The sequence below is a fragment of the Cyrtonyx montezumae genome, unplaced genomic scaffold, assembly GCF_038088225.1.
Source record: "Cyrtonyx montezumae isolate F1298 unplaced genomic scaffold, pur_monq_1.0 scaffold_3, whole genome shotgun sequence".
Taxonomy (NCBI): Eukaryota; Metazoa; Chordata; class Aves; order Galliformes; family Odontophoridae; genus Cyrtonyx; species Cyrtonyx montezumae.
The window spans coordinates 22,549,342-22,570,116 of record NW_027072034.1 but is presented as its reverse complement, the minus strand read 5'-3'; the positions used below and the strand labels follow the sequence as shown (position 1 = coordinate 22,570,116).

Below are 20,775 nucleotides of genomic sequence, written 5' to 3'. Positions count from 1 at the left end.
GAGGCAGCTGGGAACCAGGGGAAACAGGCTTCAGCTATCGGGTAGACTGGGTGTCTAAGATGAGTTACTGGAGAAAGATTTTGTGTTGGTGTGTACACGTGGAGGTTTGAGTTTGTTTTCACCCACGTGGCTGGCTGTGTGCATACTGGCATGTGTATACATGTGTGTGAATGTGTCTGTATGCTTGTGTGGCTGCTAATCATAAATACATACTCAGCCACTGGCTGGACCTGGAAACACAAAGCTCCTGCAGCCTCACCTCTACTGGGCTACCAGATTTGCAAACTCCAAACATATAATCACTATTAACATTAGAAAAATACATTTGGTATCTACCAGAGATAATAGCTTAAAAGGCCACAGTTGAAATTTCTCTGTGGAATTTAATATAACATTAATATAATGGAATATCTTGTCCTAGGCAGCCAACACTCCTCAGTGAAGGAAAATAATTACATTTTCCCAAGTGCAATCACCTGCAACAACCTGGAACCCCAGCAGTAACACTGTGGATTGCAATTTTTCAGGTGGCCATTAGTACAGTTTAGACAAGCTCACTATTTACACTTGTGTTGCAGTCTGGAAGCAACTCTGTTCCATAGTGGAAATGAACACATTTCACATGAAAAACCTCAACTTTCTAACATTCAGCCTGAGCTCACACTTAAATGGAAAGTGAGCAGAAATCTATGTTCCTAAAGTTTCTGAAGACCAATCCAAGGCAGGTAATGTAGTAAGAAATGTTTAAAAGGCATGATGCAGGCTTTCATCAACATCACTGACTTGTTTTGGCACCTCTGTACGCTGCTCTGAAGGCTGTGCTGTCAGACTCCTGATGGAACGAATCTTGCTGTGTTTCCTAGAGATAAAAGGAGTAGCAGAGTTAGAGGCCATTTCAGTATTACTGCAAAGAGGAATCAAGAAATGTTCCTCCTTGAAAACAAAAACTTTCACAGCTTTCACAAAGGTTTGCTCCAAAACAGATCCCCTTTTCTGTAATGTTCAAAATGCGTTAAGTGTTGGAAACATACTATTGTAAGAAAAGAGAGAGGCACTGAAGCAAAAATGATCTATCAGCAGAACATTAGATCAACGAATTGTTGTCATAGTCTTTGTGGCAGACTGTCCATGAATTTCAGCTCACTAAAATAAGATGAGTTACAACAGAATGCACTCTAGCAAAGTTAGATATCTTCCCTGGGAGATCTCTCCCTTGATAATGGCTGTACCTACTCCTGTTACCTTCTCTTTTATTCTCAGCTGAATATGTTCACTTAAAACCCATTTAAATCCTTTTCTGCTCACATATATATTAATCACATCCCACTGAAGAGGGTGCAAATCAGAAGAGTTTACCTGCAACAGTAAGGCATTCATTGCTGAAAAATCAATTGAAGACTACTGATTTTAAATAAACTATAGATTGGTTATGCAAACTTCTGCCAAAACATTCTGAACCAAGAGGATACCATACAAGTGATAAACTGTTGAACTAATAAATAAGGATTTTTTTACTCTGAATGGTGATTAGATTTTATAAGTAAATGGAAACCACTACTTTAATTAAAAAAAAAAATATATATATATATATATATATTTGAGTAGCTCATTTATTTTCTTCTCACCTTTCAAATTGTACTTTCTTGTGCCCTCCTTCTTTAACATAGTCAAGAACTTGCTTCTGAGTCCGGCCACTGGATGGAAAAAAACAGTTAAACAATAAATCTGAGGCACTGAATTCCTCACATTTAATACAATATATTACCTGGTCATCATAAACACGTATGTGGCCTACAAATGAAGTCACAGCAATCAGAAAAATATTTGTCACTATCAGCAGAAACTCATGTAAAATCATAAAGGAGGTCTCTATATACTCACAGGTTTTTACCTTTAGGCAAGTAACCACGTTGTTCTTTTATTTTTATTTTTTATTATGGAGATAACTTATGATGTGATTTCAGAACTAATTAAATTCAGGTATGTGCCCTTTACAGAGTAGAATATTGCTGGGAAACTATCCAGCACAAAGCATAGAGGTTAAGTTTTACTCTCATGAACAAAAAACATTCCTGAATCTTTTCAAGAGTCAAATCCAAGCCTTACTTTGTATGCTGGAACCAAAAAGAAAGCTGCTGAAATGCATTTCAGTTATGACATAACTCAGTAACATTGGCTAAACATATATACAACTCCTGCAGAGATTTAGGCTGAACTTCCACACTTTCCTTATGCTACAGGCCATAAAATGGTAGTGAGAAAGCCAAGAATTTCCTATTGTACAAAGATAAAAACTCCACAAGGAACTGGGAGCAGTAAAGGAAACCTACACCTCAAGATTGTTCACTAACAGAAAAAAAAACAACACCTTTCTATTCATTATAGGCTTTCATCTGAATTACTGAAAGGCCTGAAAAAAGTAGCCACGTGTATGTGTATGCAGCACATCTCACAGTGAATGTGGGATGCAGGCAAAATCTGTTCTCCAAAGCAAGAGATAAGCTGAATGTATCTATGTTTTAGTATTTATTCTGTCAGAAACTCAAAAATTAAAGCTAGTTTACCCTAGTTCTTTCTATCTTTATTTATTCTGCCAGTAGGAAACAAAGAAGGAAGATAGAGTGGCCATATCTACTAGATATGGGCTCAAGGCAGATATAGTGTACCAACATTATTTCAACAACGAAGGTGTTTCTGGTCATTCAATTTATACCAAATCCCAAACAAAATGAAAGGATATTTACTTCTGGCATGCACAATCTACAGATAGGCTTCTGCTAGTGTAAAAACAGCAACATTAAAAAGAAAACAACAAGAACACATCAAGAGCTGAAAAATCCAACAATCTAACTGTTATAAGCCTTCCTACAGCTCTTATCAATACTGCAGACAGACCCAGCCTTAGCGTAAGTTATCATCTCACATAAACCATTTGCAAGCATGTGGGGCTAAGCATAAAGAGAAGACATCTCTTAAACTGTATAGAGATGGGTTTACCCCAGGGCCATGCAATGAAAATGCAAATCCCTGCTCTGGTACCTAAAAAAGACCTTTCCCTAGAAGCAGAGAGTCCAAGGATTGCTGAAGAATTGCTAGCTGGTGTTACCTGGGACATGTTTTCTTGTGTGAAACCAGCTGGAACCAATACACATCATATCTTACCTCTAGACAGTTACTTTGCAACAGCTACTACAAAATGAATGCAGGCCTTTCCCCAGTGTTCTCTGCACTACTCTGGCTGAGAAGATACCACTGAAAATATAAAGGAGCAAACTACAGAAGGGGTGCTGAAAATGGCAGGTTTAATCCTCGATCATTAAGGATATGGATGTGATTTTGAAATGTGAAGTTAACAAAGGCGGAAAGAAGAAAGCAGGTCTCACCTGAACCTAAATGATGAACCTCTAGAAAAAAGAACAGGTTTGGGCTTTGGTTTAGGTTCCTCAAACAGCCTGAAAAAGGCATGATGTTCCACACAGATCTTCCAGAACGATTTGCAAAAATCTCGACTGGCCATAAGGAATTCCAGAGTGTCCTGGAATGAACTCTGAAAGTTGAGAGAGCATTCACAACGTGAACAAGCAAGCAACACGGTAATTAACACGTGAAGAAGTGGTTTACATGCAGCAACTTAAGAACCAATTATATAGTTCCAGAGGCATAGTCAGAAGATATTGTGACATTCAGTTTACGTTTCCTTTGGTTGGGTATCTCACCTGAGATGCTGTTTTGATGCACGCAGCGACATGCCAACAGTGAACAAAAGCAATTAAAAAACTCTCAGGAGGCGATAAAACATGTGTGTTTATTCTGGGAGCAGAAATTTACCAAATAACATTTTGTCAGCTTCACGAATCTCTGACAAGGACTTACATTCACATCAGGCCGTAGTTTGATAAGAAAACGTTTTCTCTTGAAGCTCAGCTTTCGAACCTTGGCCCAATTGAAGGCATTGATCTTGGTGTGACCCTACAGAAGACAGAGCCAGAAGAATTTATGCATTACAGATCTAGATGGAGAAATTCAAGCCACAACAAGACGTTTGCCAAATATTAATAACCTATTCTCATTTTCAATTATGGCATTTCTATTAATTCTTCCTTCAGTACTACAAACATCAACATACATTCTTAACCATAAGCACCCAGTAGAGTGACTGAAGGCAGGCACTTATGGCTAAACTCCTGCACTTCTGTAGCATTAGGTACACTGACTAGATATGAAGGTATATAATCCAGTATCACTGTGCAAAGCAGAACAGCCTATTTTGTTCCTTCACAGGGAACAACTTAAGTAAAGAAATCTAAATAATTTACCTGTTTCTGAAATCTAAGAAAACATCCTTAAAAAAACACACAACAAAAACAAATAGTAAGCCTGAGAGAAATCCCTCTGAAATACCATTATTCTCAGCAACAGCATCATTAGCCCCTTGCCCCAGAATCACTGTGGAAAGGATCATAAAAAACATCCAGTTCCAACACCCCTGGCAGTGACAAACTTCACTAGACTCTGTTGCTCAGGGCCACATGCAGCCTGACCTTAAACACCTCTCCACGGATGGGGAAAACAAAACTTTCCTGTGTAGCTTGTGCCAGTGCCTCATTTGCCTTCTGAGTAAAGAGCATCCTTCTAACCTCTGATCTCTTTTACTTTAAAACTGCTATCCCTTATCATATCCCTGATAAAGAGTCCCTCTTCAGCTTTCCTGTAGGCTGGAAATATGGTCTCCCCAGAACCTTCTTTTCTCCAGGCTGAACAACTACGGCACCCTCAGCCTCTTTGTAGATGAGGTATCTTTATTCTAGAAGTGGAGGCATTGTTTTAAAGTATTCATGACACCAGCCTGGAAAAAAAAAAAGCTTTCAAGACACACATGCCTACAGCACAGCACAGACCTTTCAAAGAACAGCAACTGAAGGATGGCTGAATGCAGAATCTCACATTGATTTGGGCTCCGTCACCAGACGGACGTAGGAGTAATGACAGCGTGATGATCTCTGCTAAGTCAACCTGCTGTCTAAGAATCATATAATTAACCTCCTTTAGAATACTCAGAAGCACTGACACTGATTTCTTAATAAATGGCAGACATCAAAGTAAGTCTGAATGGGTACTGTTTAAGCCATTTGCCAGTGAACTTTTATTTAGATTTTATATTGATGTCACTCTAGTGTGGTCTTTACATTTCAATTTCTCTCAGCTATACTCATAATAAATAGATGAACCGAAGGCTCTAATTGCTGAACAGACTCCAGCAGGTCAGAGCCTGACCTCAGCTTCCCTCTCAGCTCTCAGCCTTGGAGCTGGTTCCAGCAAGATTTCCAAGCTTTCTGAAAGTTCAAAAAAACACCACCTCTCTTTGAAAGTCTTAAGACTCTAAGAGAAGGGGTGATGGCTGGGTTTTAGAGCTGTACAAATCAGATCTTGGGCCTTCAGCTGGCAGCTGTACCCTTATAGAAAGATTGCAGCAGTCTGCTGGGATTCAGTGATGCCCACGTTTTGGGTATGTTCCTTCAGTTGTAAGACAGTCTTAATTTATAAAGCTTTGCAATTCATTAATTCAACTGATGAAAGTTATGTGGGGGAGCAGGGAAGGGCCTGGAAATACAATTGAGCTATTGTTGTGTACATTTCCCACAATAATTTCATGTTCTCCTGCTTCAGTCTATGCTTCAGTTTTGTAGCTGTACTGTCAAGCCATTTAGCTACTCAGAGTTTTTATTTTTTAATTTAGAGCTTTGGGTTAGGCATTTTTGAGTTCATTTGTTGCTGCTGTTTTGTTGTTGTTACTTTAATAAAAGGACAAAGTACTTCTCAAGGTTGGAAAAACTGTACTATTTTAACCAAAGTTGAATCGTGGTAAATACTTGTAAATGGACATTTTAAAGAACAGTTTACTTGCTGCTTTTAACATTGTGCAGGAAGAGGCATTTGGGATGCAAGGAGAAACTCAACTGAAGTGAAACCAGCTTATGCAAACTGACTATCTGTACTTTCACATCTGTAAAATTCCAATTTACTATTTCCCTAAAGGGAACTGAGAATAAAAATTCAATAGATTTGCTAATAAACCTTCATGAACAAGGCTGACTGAGGTAGAAGAACAAAATCTAAGGAAAGTACTTTTGAACTTCTGGTGAAAAAGGTAGAGTTCACAGACTCAGCAAAGGTAGAATGACCAAGGCTGGTCAAGAATACTGCAACACTACAAAAAGCTTGCATTCACTTCTTGTATTCTTCACTTTGTACTCCAGGTGTCTCTTGTTTGTCCCTGATTCACAACCATTTAGTATGCACCACGCCTACAAGAACTGCTTGCTCCTTTATGCGGAAGGTGTCAGCATGACCAACTTGCAAACTGTGAGCTGCAGATCAGTTTGCATTTTGAATGGCACACTGTAGTTGAAGATGGAGTTCTAACCCGTGTGTGCAAATGAGGTGTGAGTCCCTGGAAATGAAGGACCCTACTGTAGCTAAAAAAGGTTTGAGGTTATTGTTAGAAAAGATTTGAAAATTCCTAAATTTTCTTAAACAAATTCTTTTTGATATGGTTGAGGTATTGGATTCTTATTGCTTTAAGGTATTTCTCCACTTTATAAAGTGCAAAGCCACATGCTGAGCAGCTCTAACCTGAAACACCAGAATGCCTGTGTTGGCAACAGCCAGATTGATTTTTGTCCCTTCCCTGTCCTTGGCTGGATGCAGGCGTATTCCATACATCTCCAGCCGACGGGCAATCTCCAAAAGCTGGAAATCAGACTCTGCTGGTGTCTGCCCCCTTGAGAAACAAAACAGAGAAGACACACATTATTCACATTTTTTAATAGAAGACACAAACATTTTAACATAAATGCTGGGAACCTAATTTTCTCACAACTAAATTAATCAAAAGTTCTGATTATCAGTGCAGTAGAGCTCCCTAACACTCATCTCCAATTAGTTCAAAATGAAACTGTTCAAGTCTTGAAGTGTTCTCATAGCAAACAAACAAATAACTTTATATGTTATTCCAAACTTTTTCACAACTGCAATTTTTTTTCTCCAGGCTTTAGGAGGCCAAGTCACCAATGTGCAACATCAACTTGAGTGCTGTTCCCCCCAAATCCCTAATTCTGCAAGAGCTCTCTGCTTTTCCTAAAGCTAACATTAAACCTCTTTATTTATCCATCTCTAAATACAGCATGGGAAGGTAAAAAAGCAACACTGAGCGTCCTTCAAATCAAAAAAGTGCATTGTCACAAGTGCCTGACTGATGAGTTATCATTTGCAATCATATCTGCATGCATAAAATCAGCAGTGAAGCATTTTGGATGAAACAGACTGTAAAATAAGGACATGCTCAAATGAATAGCAAAAGCAATTGGCTCTTTAGACATCTTGTTCTGATGATGGGAGAAAGGCAACTGTAACTTCCAGGAAATACATAGGCTTGGATGTTTTTTGGGAAGTAACCTTTGAGAAACTCAGAGACCCAAATCTCTTTTGCCTATACAACATAGCATGTATTTATAAAACTACACTAAATGAAAAGAAGACTAATAAGGAAAACAAAACAAAACAGTCTTACATGTGACTACGGTGAAATTCCATGATTTTGTCTTCTAGTGCTTCTTGCTGAGGTATATACTTGTTCTTCGCTAAGTGTTCACGGTCTATTGTTTCATCAAAATCCCCAATCTCAGCTATGGAGAATTTTAAGAAAAGTCTATTACAACACTGAATTAAATCTGATTTATTCAGGTGATCCAAAAGGTACAGATAGCTGGGACAGCTGGGCAGAGAAGCAATCACAGAAGCCATGACTCAGACTCCCACTATTTTATTTTCTATACATTCCTCCCTTCTCACTTGTGTGAGTATCTGCTACATGAGAAGCAACCCAAAGGTTCCTCCCACCCACAACCATGTACATAGATATTGGATGTTATTTGAACAAATGAAGTCATCACAGTGCTGCTTTGACTTACGAGCAGGAAAAAGAAGGGCTAACTGGGAGAACAGCCTTAATTCAGCAGAACACATCCATCTGTATTATGCATGGTAGTGCTCAGGTACCTTTCCCCATAGCAGACAAGCAGGCCCATGCCCCAAACTCTAATCTCAGGGGGGAAATCTGAAGTGATATGGTTTTGTTTCTGTGTTTGAACACAGGCGTGTACTCAGCAGGTTATGAAACATTTGTCTTCCACTAATTTTGCAGCAGTTTGAGACACATTCTGTCTTCCTCCTCCTCAAAGTTGCTCCCATCTGCTGTAGTTATTCAATAAAGTGTGTGCAACAGTAATGCCACACCCACCTTCCATTTTGCAGCTCATTCAGTGAGATTTCCTTCCCTTCTGCGGGGAGAGAGGGTCAGGCAATCTATGTGTGGGTGCCAGATTACTATCTTGTTGCCTGCTATTCTTGGAATGCTTCTTAAAAGCCTTGCTATTAGGTTTTTCACAGAATGATGTAGCAGCTTCTGCCTGCAGATCTGCCAAACATTACAAGCTGACACTGCAACAAAAGGCTGCTACCTGAATAATCTAAGCAAAATTGAAATGCAGCTCCCCCACATTAAATCCAAGCTGCAGTCACACTGCAGGTTCAGATCCTTGCCTCATCCTCACCTCAGTTCTGCCCATGTAAATGATCTCTTAAACAAAATCTGTCCAAAATGAGCAAAAGGTTTAAGAAGATGCTTAACAGACTGCAAAGTGATTTCTGGTAAAAGTTCGCAAACATACATGCAAAGAAAAGGATGTATGTACATACAAACATACATATGAGAGAGAATCAGTAAACTCAAGTTCACAGGGAAAATGAGAACCAAAGCACCTATGAATGACAGAGAAGTAGAGGTGGAAAAGAGTTTATAACACTGATTTCCATCCCCTTCCTCGTTTCAGCTGCTCTGAGTCATTCCTTGGAATATGTGGCTACAGACACACCCCAGGTTATTTGAGAATTCCCCTTTTTTTACAAAGTCTCTTTTTCATTCCCATTTCTGAAGCAGCTCCATCACTTCCATTACACTTGCTTCCAGTGATTCAAATCTCTGGGGTTAAAATGCTTTTTAACCCTAATGCAAATAAAAAGTAAGTTTTTCCTCTTTACTGGGGCCATTAGCCTGCCTAAGAGCGCAACACCTCAAACAGCATGGGACTAGACTCTTTAAAATGCTGGTCATACCTTGTAGACCTTTGTACATAGAAGCCCTTAAACCATTTTATATAGGGCTTTCTCCATAGCACAGAGAACACATTACTTATTCTATCACTACATGATTTTTATAATGTTCTCTGTCAACTGCAAATCCATTATCAAAATTGTCCTCCAGGCTTTCTAATTACTTCTGTTCTCTCTGACCTTGTACCAAGCAACTTTTCCTTCTTTTCACCCCAGCCCTCCTTTTCTGGCTCTACCATCACTCCCTCTACCAAAGTGCATTTTGAATATTATCAGCCTTGCACATAAGCCTTCTTTACAGTCTTCTGTGTTTTAGCTTAAGTTTGATTCCCACAGATACTTCCCTTCTCTTAGTTTGCAAGTGCATTACACCAGACTCTGCATTCTGTCTGGATTAGTACTTCTGATATGTCTAATGCTTTATATTTCAGCTCTTTCTGTTTAATCAGATCATCTTCTCACTTTACACATTTGCTTTACTGCATCATTTGTTGTATCAGTGTCCTCTCGTTCAACACTTCCTACAGTGCTTTAAAGGTGTTTTTAAACAGAATGTTTCAAACATAAATTTCGTTCAGTAATATACATGCTAATTTAACATAAACCTATTTGCTATCATAATGGATTTCATAAAAAAAAATAACAGTCTATAACACTTGCATAAGCTTGTATACATAATATAAAGGCACTTGGAATCAGATATCCCCATGGAAACCACTGGTAGGCATAGCCTTGATAAGACATACAATACTTTATCTCCTATGTTCTCAATCTTTCCACTTTGATATCATTACTCTTATCAGCTGTCAAGTTTTATTTTTGTTGCAGAAAAATATGAGGTATTTTTTTAGCTACTGGATAATAAAGCAGAGAGAAAATAAATACAAAAGACAGTCACGTGGGTAAGATACAGTCACAGATTCTTATCAGATTCAATTTTCACAGAAAAAATGTTCATGAGACTAAAGATGGAAGAATAAATGAAACAGTCACAAAGTTCTAGCTGAGGTTTCTAGCAAACACACAAAAAAGAACGTGAGTGAAAACCAAAAAAGTCCAAAACAGTCCAAGTTGCAGCTGGGAGCTGTAAGGAGGCACTATGAGGCATGACATCCCTCTGCCCAGAGCAGCAGTTCGGATTCTGTGGATACCATCTTACCTCTGCAGGATGAATCCATCACCTCTCTCCTTATCAAAGATGGAAAAACTACTTTTTTTTTTTCTTCAGTATAAAAGTATCTTACTTTACTGCCCATAAGGACAGTACTACTTGATTCCTAAAACTACAATTCATCAAGCTCACAGGTGAAGGGGACAAAGAACTACAAAGATTTCAAGAGGAAAACTGTTTTATTCAGCATTATAATGCCTCAGTAGCACAAAAGCAATGATGGTGATACGACACTTTTGCACACCTTGAAAAGAAAGCTTCTTGCCTGCTGGCATTTGTGTGTCAGGGGGAATGACCAAGTGCATGACAGAGGAATTCTGAAAAACATTCAGTAAAACTTGAGCTTGACTGAGCAGAGAAGGGAACAGGAAAGCTTGTACAAGCGTAAGGACTTCCTGGGATTTTATCCTTTCATGCTTTTACTTCGGGAAAATAAGCCAGTAGCTCCATACCACAGCCCAGACACCAGAGATGTAGAGGGCTCAATGAAGAATTTAATTGAGTAATCAATAAGAGATAAGCAAGCCATCAACTAAATGACTTTGGAAATGACAAAGTAGAGTGTCTATGGATAAGGATCAGGGGGATAGTCCTTAGGAGTGACATCGTGGTGGGGGTCTGCTACAGACCACCTAGTCAGGATGAAGAAATAGATGAGATGTTCTATAAACAACTCGTAGATGTTGCACGATGGCCAGCACTCGTTCTCATGGGGGACTTCAACTTCCCTGATATATGCTGGAAATACAATACTGCGCAGAGGAAGCAGTCCTTGAGATTTCTAGAATGTGTGGATGATTGCTTCCTGACTCAGCTGGTGCAAGAGCCTACCAGGGGAGATGCCTTGCTTGACCTACTTTTCACTAACAGGGAAGGACTAGTAGGGGATGTGAAGGTTGGAGATTGTCTTGGCCAGAGTGACCATGAAATGGTGGAGTTTGCTATTCTGGGTGCCGTCAAGAGGGTGACTAGCAAAACTATTACCTTGGACTTCCAGAGGGCAGACTTTGACCTGTTCAGGACACTTGTTGCAAGGGTCCCTTGGGACTTGCTCCTGAAGGGTAAAGGGGTCCAGGAAGCCTGGATGCTCTTCAAGATGGAAATCTTAAAGGCACAGGAGCAGGCAGTCCCGGAGTCCTGTAAGTCAAGCCGGAGGAGCAAAAGACCAGTGTGGATGAACCGGGATCTTTTGTTGAGACTCCGAGAGAAAAGGAGAGTCTATGTCCTCTGGAAGATGGGTCAGGCTACTTGGGGTGACTACAGAGAACTGGCCAAGATCTGCAGGCAGAAAATTAGAAATGCTAAAGCCCAGCTTGAAATTAGGCTGGCTACTGCTGTAAAGGAGAACAGGAAACCCTTTTACAAATATATTAACAGCAGGAGAAAAACTAAGGAAAATTTCCCTCCTTTACTCAACGAGGCAGGCAATATAACCACAGATGATAAGGAAAAGGCTGAGGTTCTCAATGCCTTCTTCACATCTGTCTTTAATAGACAGGACAGTTATCCAAATGGTACTTGCCCTGACCTGGAAGTCTGGGACGGGGTGCATAATGCACCCCCTGTGATTCAAGCAGAGACGGTCAGAGATCTTCTCCTCCATCTGAACTCCCACAAGTCCATGGGGCCAGATGGGATCCACCCAAGGGTGCTGAGGGAGCTAGCAGAGGTGATTGCCGAGCCACTTTCTGCCATCTATCAGCATTCCTGGTTATCTGGAGAGGTCCCACAAGATTGGAGGCTTGCCGATGTGACTCCCATCTTCAAGAAAGGCCGTAAGGAAGACCCGGGGAACTACAGGCCTGTCAGCCTGACCTCGGTATCAGGGAAAGTTATGGAACAGATGTTATTGAGGGAGATCACACGACACGTGCATGGCAATAAAGGGATCAGACCCAGCCAGCACGGGTTCACGAGGGGCAGGTCGTGCTTGTCCAACCTCATCTCCTTCTATGACTGGGTGACCAGACAGGTAGATGAGGGAAAGGCTGTTGATGTAGTCTACCTGGACTTCAGCAAGGCCTTTGACACGGTCTCCCACAGTATTCTCCTAAGGAAACTGGCAGCCCGTGGTGTGGACAGGTTCACTCTTCTCTGGGTGGAGAACTGGCTGGAGGGCCGTGCCCAGAGGGTAGTGGTTAATGGAGTTAAGTCCAGCTGGCGTCCTGTAACGAGTGGTGTCCCCCAAGGGTCAGTTTTGGGGCCCATCTTGTTTAATATCTTTATTGATGACCTAGACGAGGGAATTGAGTGTACCCTCAGTAAGTTTGCAGATGACACAAAGCTGGGAGGATGTGTCAAACTGCCTGAGGGTAGGGAGGCCCTTCAGAGGGATTTGGATAGGCTGAACAGCTGGGCTGAGAAAAATGGGATGAGGTTCAATAAGACCAAGTGCCGGGTCCTGCACTTTGGCCACAATAACCCCATGCAATGCTATAGGCTTGGGGCAGAATGGCTTGAAGAATGTAGAGAGGAAAAGGACCTGGGGGTGTTGGTTGATGCTCGGCTCAACATGAGCCGGCAGTGTGCCCAGGTGGCTAAGAAGGCCAACAGCATCCTGGCCTGTATTAGAAATAGTGTAGCCAGCAGGAGCAGGGAGGTGATCATCCCCCTGTACTCAGCTCTGGTACGGCCGCACCTCGAGTACTGTGTTCAGTTTTGGGCCCCTCACTACAAGAAGGACATTGTGGCCCTGGAGCGTGTTCAGAGAAGGGCAACAAAACTGGTGAGGGGCCTGGAGCACAAGTCTTATGAGGAGCGGCTGAGGGAGCTGGGATTGTTTAGTCTGGAGAAGAGGAGGCTCAGAGGAGACCTTATTGCACTCTACCACTTCCTGAAGGGGGGTTGTGGTGAGGAGGGGGTAGGCCTCTTCTCCCTGATAAGTAATGACAGGACGAGAGGGAATGGCCACAAGTTGCGCCAGGGAAGATTTAGATTAGACCTCAGGAAGCATTTCTTTTCTGAAAGAGTGGTCAGGCACTGGAATGGCCTGCCTAGGGAGGTGGTTGAGGCACCATCCCTAGCGCTGTTCAAGAAGCGTTTAGATGAGGTGCTAAAGGACTTAATTTAGTAGTTGGGTAGAGATAGTGATAGGAGGATGGTTGGACTAGATGATCTTATAGGTCCTTTCCAACCTTATGAACTTATGAACTTATGAACTTATAAGACCCAAGTAGAAGTCATAAGAAAATAAGATATAGGTAATACTAGAGTACAAGAGGGGATGATCATGAAGAGCATCTCTACAACAGAAACATGCACAAAGACATACTCTCCCCAACAACTTTCTTTGATGCAAAGGCATCTAGCATGAAGACCCACCCTCCCATAATGGAGTGTAACAGATGATATTCAATTTCCCCAAATTATCAAGACATGTTTATCAGAGAAGACAGAAAATTAGAACTAGCTTCAAGAAGGAAAATCTACAACTAGTATACTGAATGCTGTATACAGGGAAAACTAAAACATACAAAAAGCTTGCCAGCTAAGGATTTATTAAGTCTGTACTGCAAAAATACTCAGTTATAAAATGGTTTGAAAAATCCAGACTTCTCCAAAGGCTGCTGTACTTTACTGCTACTCAGTCACACTGGGCAACGATGGCCACGGCAAACAGAAAACCATGCAATATCTGCCAGTGACACTTGGTGAGAAACTACTCTAACACTCAGACTATGATCCTCTGTCATGAGATTAACCTACACAACGCTAAAGAACTTCGGACCACCTTCATTGACTGCAATTTCCACACAACAGCATTCAGAACAATGGCCTAGTTGACCTTCACATATGTGAATAAGCATTTTTTCCTACTCTTACTCTCAATAAGAGTATCCACAGTCTTGATACGGAAAACACACACTGCTTTCCAAGTGATTCTGAATTTGAAAGAAGCTATGATATGATAAATGAGACCACTGAACAGACTTCTTGAACATACACTGCAATTAAAAAATAAAATAAAAAAAAAAGCTTGAGATCTGTTGGGTTTTCTTCTTCCCTATCAGTTTCCTCTTAGGAATGTGACTTAGTCTGGCATTCTAAGCATGTTTATTTACTACATTCTCCAAACAGCATCCAGATCTCCAGGAATTCGAATGCTCTGCTGACATAATACAATGCTAAATATAAATAGTGAAGCAAAGATTCAGGAGAATTCAACCTGTTTGATTGCAAAGTTTGCTTTTTAAAGGATCCTACATAGACCACTATGCACGTGCTTTAGAAATGCAAATCCAGTGGCCAAGAGCTTGTTTTTATTTAAAAGAGTAAATTCTCTGCATTTTAATACCATTATACAGAAATATAATAAATTGTTCATATGACTCCAGCCATCTCCTCCCAGCTCGTAACAGGTAACCCAGCAAAGCACATCCAACCAATCATCCTGTTTATCCTCCTGGAAGCAGGGAAACTTACACTGAACTATGTGTGAGATTAAGAGGGCAGTGCTGGTATCATTACACGTTAGCCTTCCCTGTGCCAGGTCCTGCTTCACTTGCAATGCAAACAGATACCTGCAAAACAAACACAGAGTTACACAAAGCAAGAAGTGGAGAAAGAAGAAGATGGAGAAATATTAAACTTCAAGTCCTCTTATTATTATTATTTTTTTCAATAAATTCCTTTTACTTTTTGGTATCTACAGAAGGGATCTCAATTTCTGAAGTTTAGAGGGCAAGTAAAACATAATAAGTATGATATTACAGCTATTACAGTCTCTACACAGTGGATGGCTGCTTGGCAGAAACAAGCTATATCTCTTTCTCTTTCTCCTTTTCTCTCTTTCTTAAATAGATCAATGAGATATGGAAGTGATGTGACAGTAGAAGCAAATGTGACAGCTATTATGTTCTCAGCAATTGCACCACAAGTTAACGGACTTACTTGCAACTATGAAGAAATCCCAGAATAGAAGAGGAATTTTAAAGTTTTCACCTTGGCACTCACTTGGAAATACGGAGCGAGATTTTTACTGCATGATTTAGCTAGCTCCAATACTTTTGGAGCACAGAATCCTGCATTATCAACAGCCATTTTTAATATAGAATCACAGAATCATACGGGTAGGAAGGGACCTCAAGAGATGAGTCCAACCCCCCTCCCAAAGCAGGTTCCCTACACCAGGTGAACATATTCACTTCCAAACCAGACTTAGAGGGCAATTCTACACTGACAGCTTCTGTGCACAGACATCGCAAGCCCACAGCACTCTTTCAACATTTAAATTTATTTCAGCTTCAACGGGAATTGAAATAGTTTAGTTACACTCAGCATCAAATTCTTACCTAGAAAAAAAATGACCTAATAGCAGGTGTTTCTCCTACACTTGGAATGTAACCGAAATTGGACAGGCACCTTAACAAGCCTTGCAACGACCACAGTTCCTCCGGGGAATTCACACAAGAATCTCAACACTCTCTACTAAGACTGGATTTTAATATATTCAGTGAGAACTCACATTTGAGCAGTGGGTTTCTGAATGAGATGTAGATGAATTAAATGAAAAAATGCAAACTGAGCAGAAGAGTATGGGTGCCAACATACAGAATACATGAAATAATACAGCACATCTAAATAATGTCCTTTTGAAACCTGCAGACATCTGCTTTGCCATACAAAATTCACTCTAGTAGAAGCAAAAAGCACAAAAGTATTACATTCTCTGCTTCTCCAAGTGATAAAGCTGTTCCCTGTGGATATGCTTTCACATCCTACACACTGCTGTGTACATACATTCAAGATCCCCAGCACACACGTTTAAAATCCAACAACAACAAAAAAAAAGTCATTAAGATTCAGAGATATGTCTCCAGGCACAGAAAGACATCACCAAAAATCAATTTACACTGCACATACTAAGCAACCTCTATGCAGAATATCTACTTAGAAACAGGTTTTATATAATGCTGTAAGCTGTCCTTTATTATTTTTACTCAGTCTTTCAAGTCAATATTCCTTCTTACTACTATACTTCTCTCTGTCCAAGTTAGTAAGTTATCAATTGCTTTTCTTACATTCCATTGCTCTGTTATCAAACCAAGACAAAAAAACGTCGAACGGCATAAAGGTGAACACGAACTTGTTCTTCATAAAGACATTTATGGAGATACAAAAGCTCTTTGTAAAAGAGGATGTCACCTTATGGATTAAAAGTAAAAACCAATATTGAAAATAGATTTTTATGTTCTGGTTCTGTAATTACAAAGAATAATAACTGCAGACCAGGAAAGGCAACTTGGTAATTCCTGGAGAGCTGCTTTTTCACAAATGTTTGTGCAGAGTTACATGTATTCCCTAGTATAGAAGAGTGCCCTAGGGCACCCAGTGGTGGGGGAAATAACTTCAAATTAACATCAAGAGGGAGTCATTGATTCTCACCCAATCATCTCAAATCTCACATTCTCCATTCTGTTCATCAGAGATTTAAGATGATGATGATGATGATAATAATAATAATAATAAAAAGTCGGACAACTGCTAACCTTGTCAGTTCCTCCTGCAGCTGAGCATGATCAGGTGGGAAGAATTTTACCACAAATTTTACAACAACATGCTTCGGTCCTGGGGAAAAAAAGATTGAAGAAAATTAGTGATATCTTGGTAACCTGTTGGCCAAATTTTACATCACAAAATGATGAGCAAGAGGTATGTGAAATAGGCAGTACATAAATATAAGCTCATCTCCCATCCTTTGCTATTAATACTGATGTTCTTCAGGTTGCTGACAAATGACTAAATAAAACATATGTGCCATAAAATAGAACAGTCACTTGGTGGAGGGATATTCTGCCAAAATAAAGTCCGTTTTGGGTAATTACATCAGTTGTTCCAATAAAATATGTGTGTCTATTACACTTGCTTCAGAACAGGAGGGAGCTAGAATACAGTCTGTTTTTCAAGTCCACCAGCAAATTATTATTTCTGTTTTAACAGCAGCACATTTGTTCTGACAAATACAACCAGTAACAAAAAGGAGCAACATATCTCTCACATGAGAGGGAGTGTTTCCAGAGAATACACTCATGCTAATATGATCAGAAGAATCCATAAGAAAATTCATCTCAATGGTAAAGCTCAGTAAATGAGGACTTCTACTGATATTTGAAAACAGAGAAACAAAACCACCAAAGTCTTTCCTGCTCACTTCTACTCTCACCAAAGCTGATGGCTACATACAATTCCCTTTTCTCTCCCACCACAACATCCCCTGACTTTCCTAACCTGTTTGCTTTCTTCTTTGGGTCTAAGACCCTTCAAAATTCTGCAGCAATGTTCCTGACAGCTGAAACAAATTTGCTAGCTCCTTCTCATTAATAACTCCTTCTAGTTCATTTTTCTTTTTATTTTTTCCCCCATCCTGTTCTTTTTCTTTCATCTTTCATTACAACTATCTTTCAAGAAGGTATGTTCCTTCATAGCCTTCCACTGTTACAAGATTTTTTCTCAACAAAAAGGTACAACAATGAGGCAGTGGTAGCCTTCATTACTACCAATGCCTTAATGCTTCTAGGACCTGACTAAACCTTCTCAATTTGCTGCTCTTCCATATAAAAAGTAAAACTAGAGGTGTTCAATGTCGGTGTGCTTAGCAGAATTTGCTGCTGGGTCACGACTTCACAGAGTACACCATACATCTTCTAAGGTCAGAACAGAAATAAAAAGACAATCCAAACAAAACTCAGTAGATGAGGCTGAGAAGATAAAGATACCAATTGACAGATTCCTCATTTACTCAGCCACTTGCAGACTGGCACAACAAATGACAGCAAGGAAGTACTTACTTCTAATCTGTTTCATAACAGGCTTCAAAAGATCAAGCCACACCTGAAAATAAAAGAAGGTGATGTTATCAGTTCTGAACAAACTTCTGCTTGCAAAAGAGCATTTTTCACTGCGTCATTTAGATTTTCATTTATTAATCTGATTTTCCAAGTGTGGGTCTTCTTCCCAGAACTACTGAAGATGCTCAAGAAACAGTACTGTTAACAAGCTGTTGCTGTGCCACAGCTTTTGCAGCAATACAAACTCAGGGAGCTGGGAAACTCTGACTTTTTTATTTTACTTGTCTCATCAAGCAACCATCACACTAAGTCCCGTCCATCGCCATTCACTTTGTGGATAAGTGCAACAAGGAATCGAGAAAGACAACAGTCCTGTACTGTCACTTGTAGCCCTCACTCAAATAATCTACAGAAACTCAAGTGAAAGGGCCTGATACTTACCTTTGAGTTGGGAATACTGGGCAAATCGAGAAATGATAAGACAAACACCTGGATCTGGGGACACAGCAGGAGACCCACTGTGAGGCTCAGCCATAATTGCAGAGCTCCCTGTCAGGTCCCCTGGAAATAAAGGATTCTCATCACCACCATCTGAGTTCTCTCTGATCAAGACCACGAGGCAGACACAGCTACAAGCATGACTGAAAGCAAGCTTACTTTCTGGCTGCGTGACATTTTCTCTGTTCTGGGAAATCTGGGAAGCTCAGGCTGAGGCTTTCCTTAATTGAGTACAGTGGAACCTTTAAAACCAAAAAGCCTACTCTGTAGCCTCAATTAAAAGGGCTTGGACAAATCACCTATTTTCCTTCATCAGATTGCAGAAAGCTGAGGGAGAATCCTGCAGAAGATAAAAAGCCAAATGACTCACAGTGGAAAGTGCAACAGCTCACCGTCTCCATCTGAAAATTGTACCCAAGATTTGTATTTTGTTATCTCAATTGCATAGAGCCTTCCTTGGAGACTTCTAGAACTTGTAGAGGAGCATCCTACAGCCTTTGCAAAGGCTAAATGCAGTGAAAGACAAATTAACTGAGTCTTTCTCTAGAGAAAAAATACATATTGAAATGAATACACCTTAGACCTTGAATACTTTCAGGTCATGTAGAGACTGAAACATCCCAAAAATATCTGTTTTCAAAGATCACCTGAGAAACCAGACAGAAGCAGGCCTGTCTGGCTGCTGTAGCTGTGCCAGTGTTGTTTGCTATTTTTGTAATTACTTTATGAGTGCCTCCCATTAGCAAAGTCCTCACGTTCTTGCCCTTTTAAACTCAGTAATGGTTCTCAATGGAATTCTTTTTATGTTTTTCTGCCTGGGAAAGTTCTTTTCCTTGGAAGGGCTAAAGAAAGTTGGTTATACAAGAATAGGAAAACAGCATTTATCACCTGTTAAACTGGTTCTGACACTTCTTGGCATTTCAGAAACTTAAACTGTTTTGTTTCAGAAAGTTGGCATGTATATAATCAGCTATGAAGGGTCAGGGACCTTGCCAGGTTTAGTAGAGGAAAAAAAAAAGCCTGGATATGAAAAAGCTAATTTACAAGAATATAGGAGACATATATTTTACCTGATACAAAACAGAATCTCTCTCTTTCCAGAGAAAATTTATATTACAGCACAAGCACAGCAAGTATGTAACTTCTTTCTCCATTTTTTCCAATCATCCTACAAGTTAAAGCATCCTTTTACAGACTGTTGAATGGCAGCGTGTAGTGAATGTGTGCAGGGAGAGATGAGAAAGGTGGGGAAAGACAAAGACTATGCCATTGTCACCAAACCCAAACAATCAAAACTAACACATCATGCAGCTCTCATACCGTATCCCTACACAGACAATTTAAGATAGATTTATTATACAGAAAAGAAGAATAATGAATGTGACTTAGGATTCTTGTTTTCCCTTCTGTTTGGAAATATGAAGGCTAGGTTAATTATTTTTGAAACAACGTCTGGCATTCTGCAGTAGTGACTGGACTGGAGCAGCTGGAGAACTGGGGCAGACATCACGTATGATGAAACACTGTAAAAACACAGGCTTGGCTACGATGCCTCACTTCTCCTCATGCTGGGGGAAAGTGCAGCCCTCAGACCATCGTGTTCATCTTTTGTGCATGTCTTCTCTTCTACATACACAGCACACTTGAACACATACAGCTGCTGGGCATCGTGACATACAACTGGCAATGTGTAATACATGAAGTCTGGAGCCTGGCATGTTGGAAAACACAGCTGAACTGTGAATGTAACTTCACATACATATGATTACATCCAAACAAGTATGCTGCAAATATTTATTTTTTCCTTTGACATTGTCCTCTGAACAAGCAATTAATTATCTTCAGATGATGTGAATTTGAAGTATGTGTGTGTGTTTTTTATTTCTTAGATACAGAACTAACTGCAATTTATTTATTTACGCAATGCTTGAATTCTACATAACAGCCATTACAAAGCTCAAAAAATTTCAAATCCCACAGGAACATTTGTCTCAACTGCATCATAGAAACTGAGAATTACAATTTAAATGTAAGTATCACTCTCATCCAGAAAGCTGCTGCACACTAAAGCAATGATTCATAATCAAATCTTCTGCTTCAACAGCTTCTGCAAGTTGCATTTAGAATACAGTAGAACATAGAATAGTT

The 20,775-nt window shown here is 40.0% G+C and overlaps 1 protein-coding gene across 5 annotated transcripts in view; it reads right to left on the bottom strand.

The window, feature by feature from the left end:
* The window catches only part of FARP1 (FERM, ARH/RhoGEF and pleckstrin domain protein 1), a 202,859-nt gene that overhangs the window by 46,172 nt on the left and 135,912 nt on the right, over positions 1-20,775 (bottom strand). For 3 of the 5 annotated variants that reach the window (XM_065740806.1, XM_065740810.1, XM_065740807.1), the window contains exons 4-12: positions 18,130-18,172; positions 16,831-16,909; positions 14,765-14,862; positions 7,571-7,685; positions 6,634-6,781; positions 3,874-3,969; positions 3,384-3,547; positions 1,626-1,694; positions 784-859 (exon numbers count right to left, since the gene is read on the bottom strand). In XM_065740806.1, the coding sequence (XP_065596878.1) occupies positions 784-859; positions 1,626-1,694; positions 3,384-3,547; positions 3,874-3,969; positions 6,634-6,781; positions 7,571-7,685; positions 14,765-14,862; positions 16,831-16,909; positions 18,130-18,172 (888 nt within the window). The remainder of the gene's footprint in view (positions 1-783; positions 860-1,625; positions 1,695-3,383; positions 3,548-3,873; positions 3,970-6,633; positions 6,782-7,570; positions 7,686-14,764; positions 14,863-16,830; positions 16,910-18,129; positions 18,173-20,775) is intronic. The other 2 variants (XM_065740808.1, XM_065740809.1) reach the window with 1 other exon arrangement.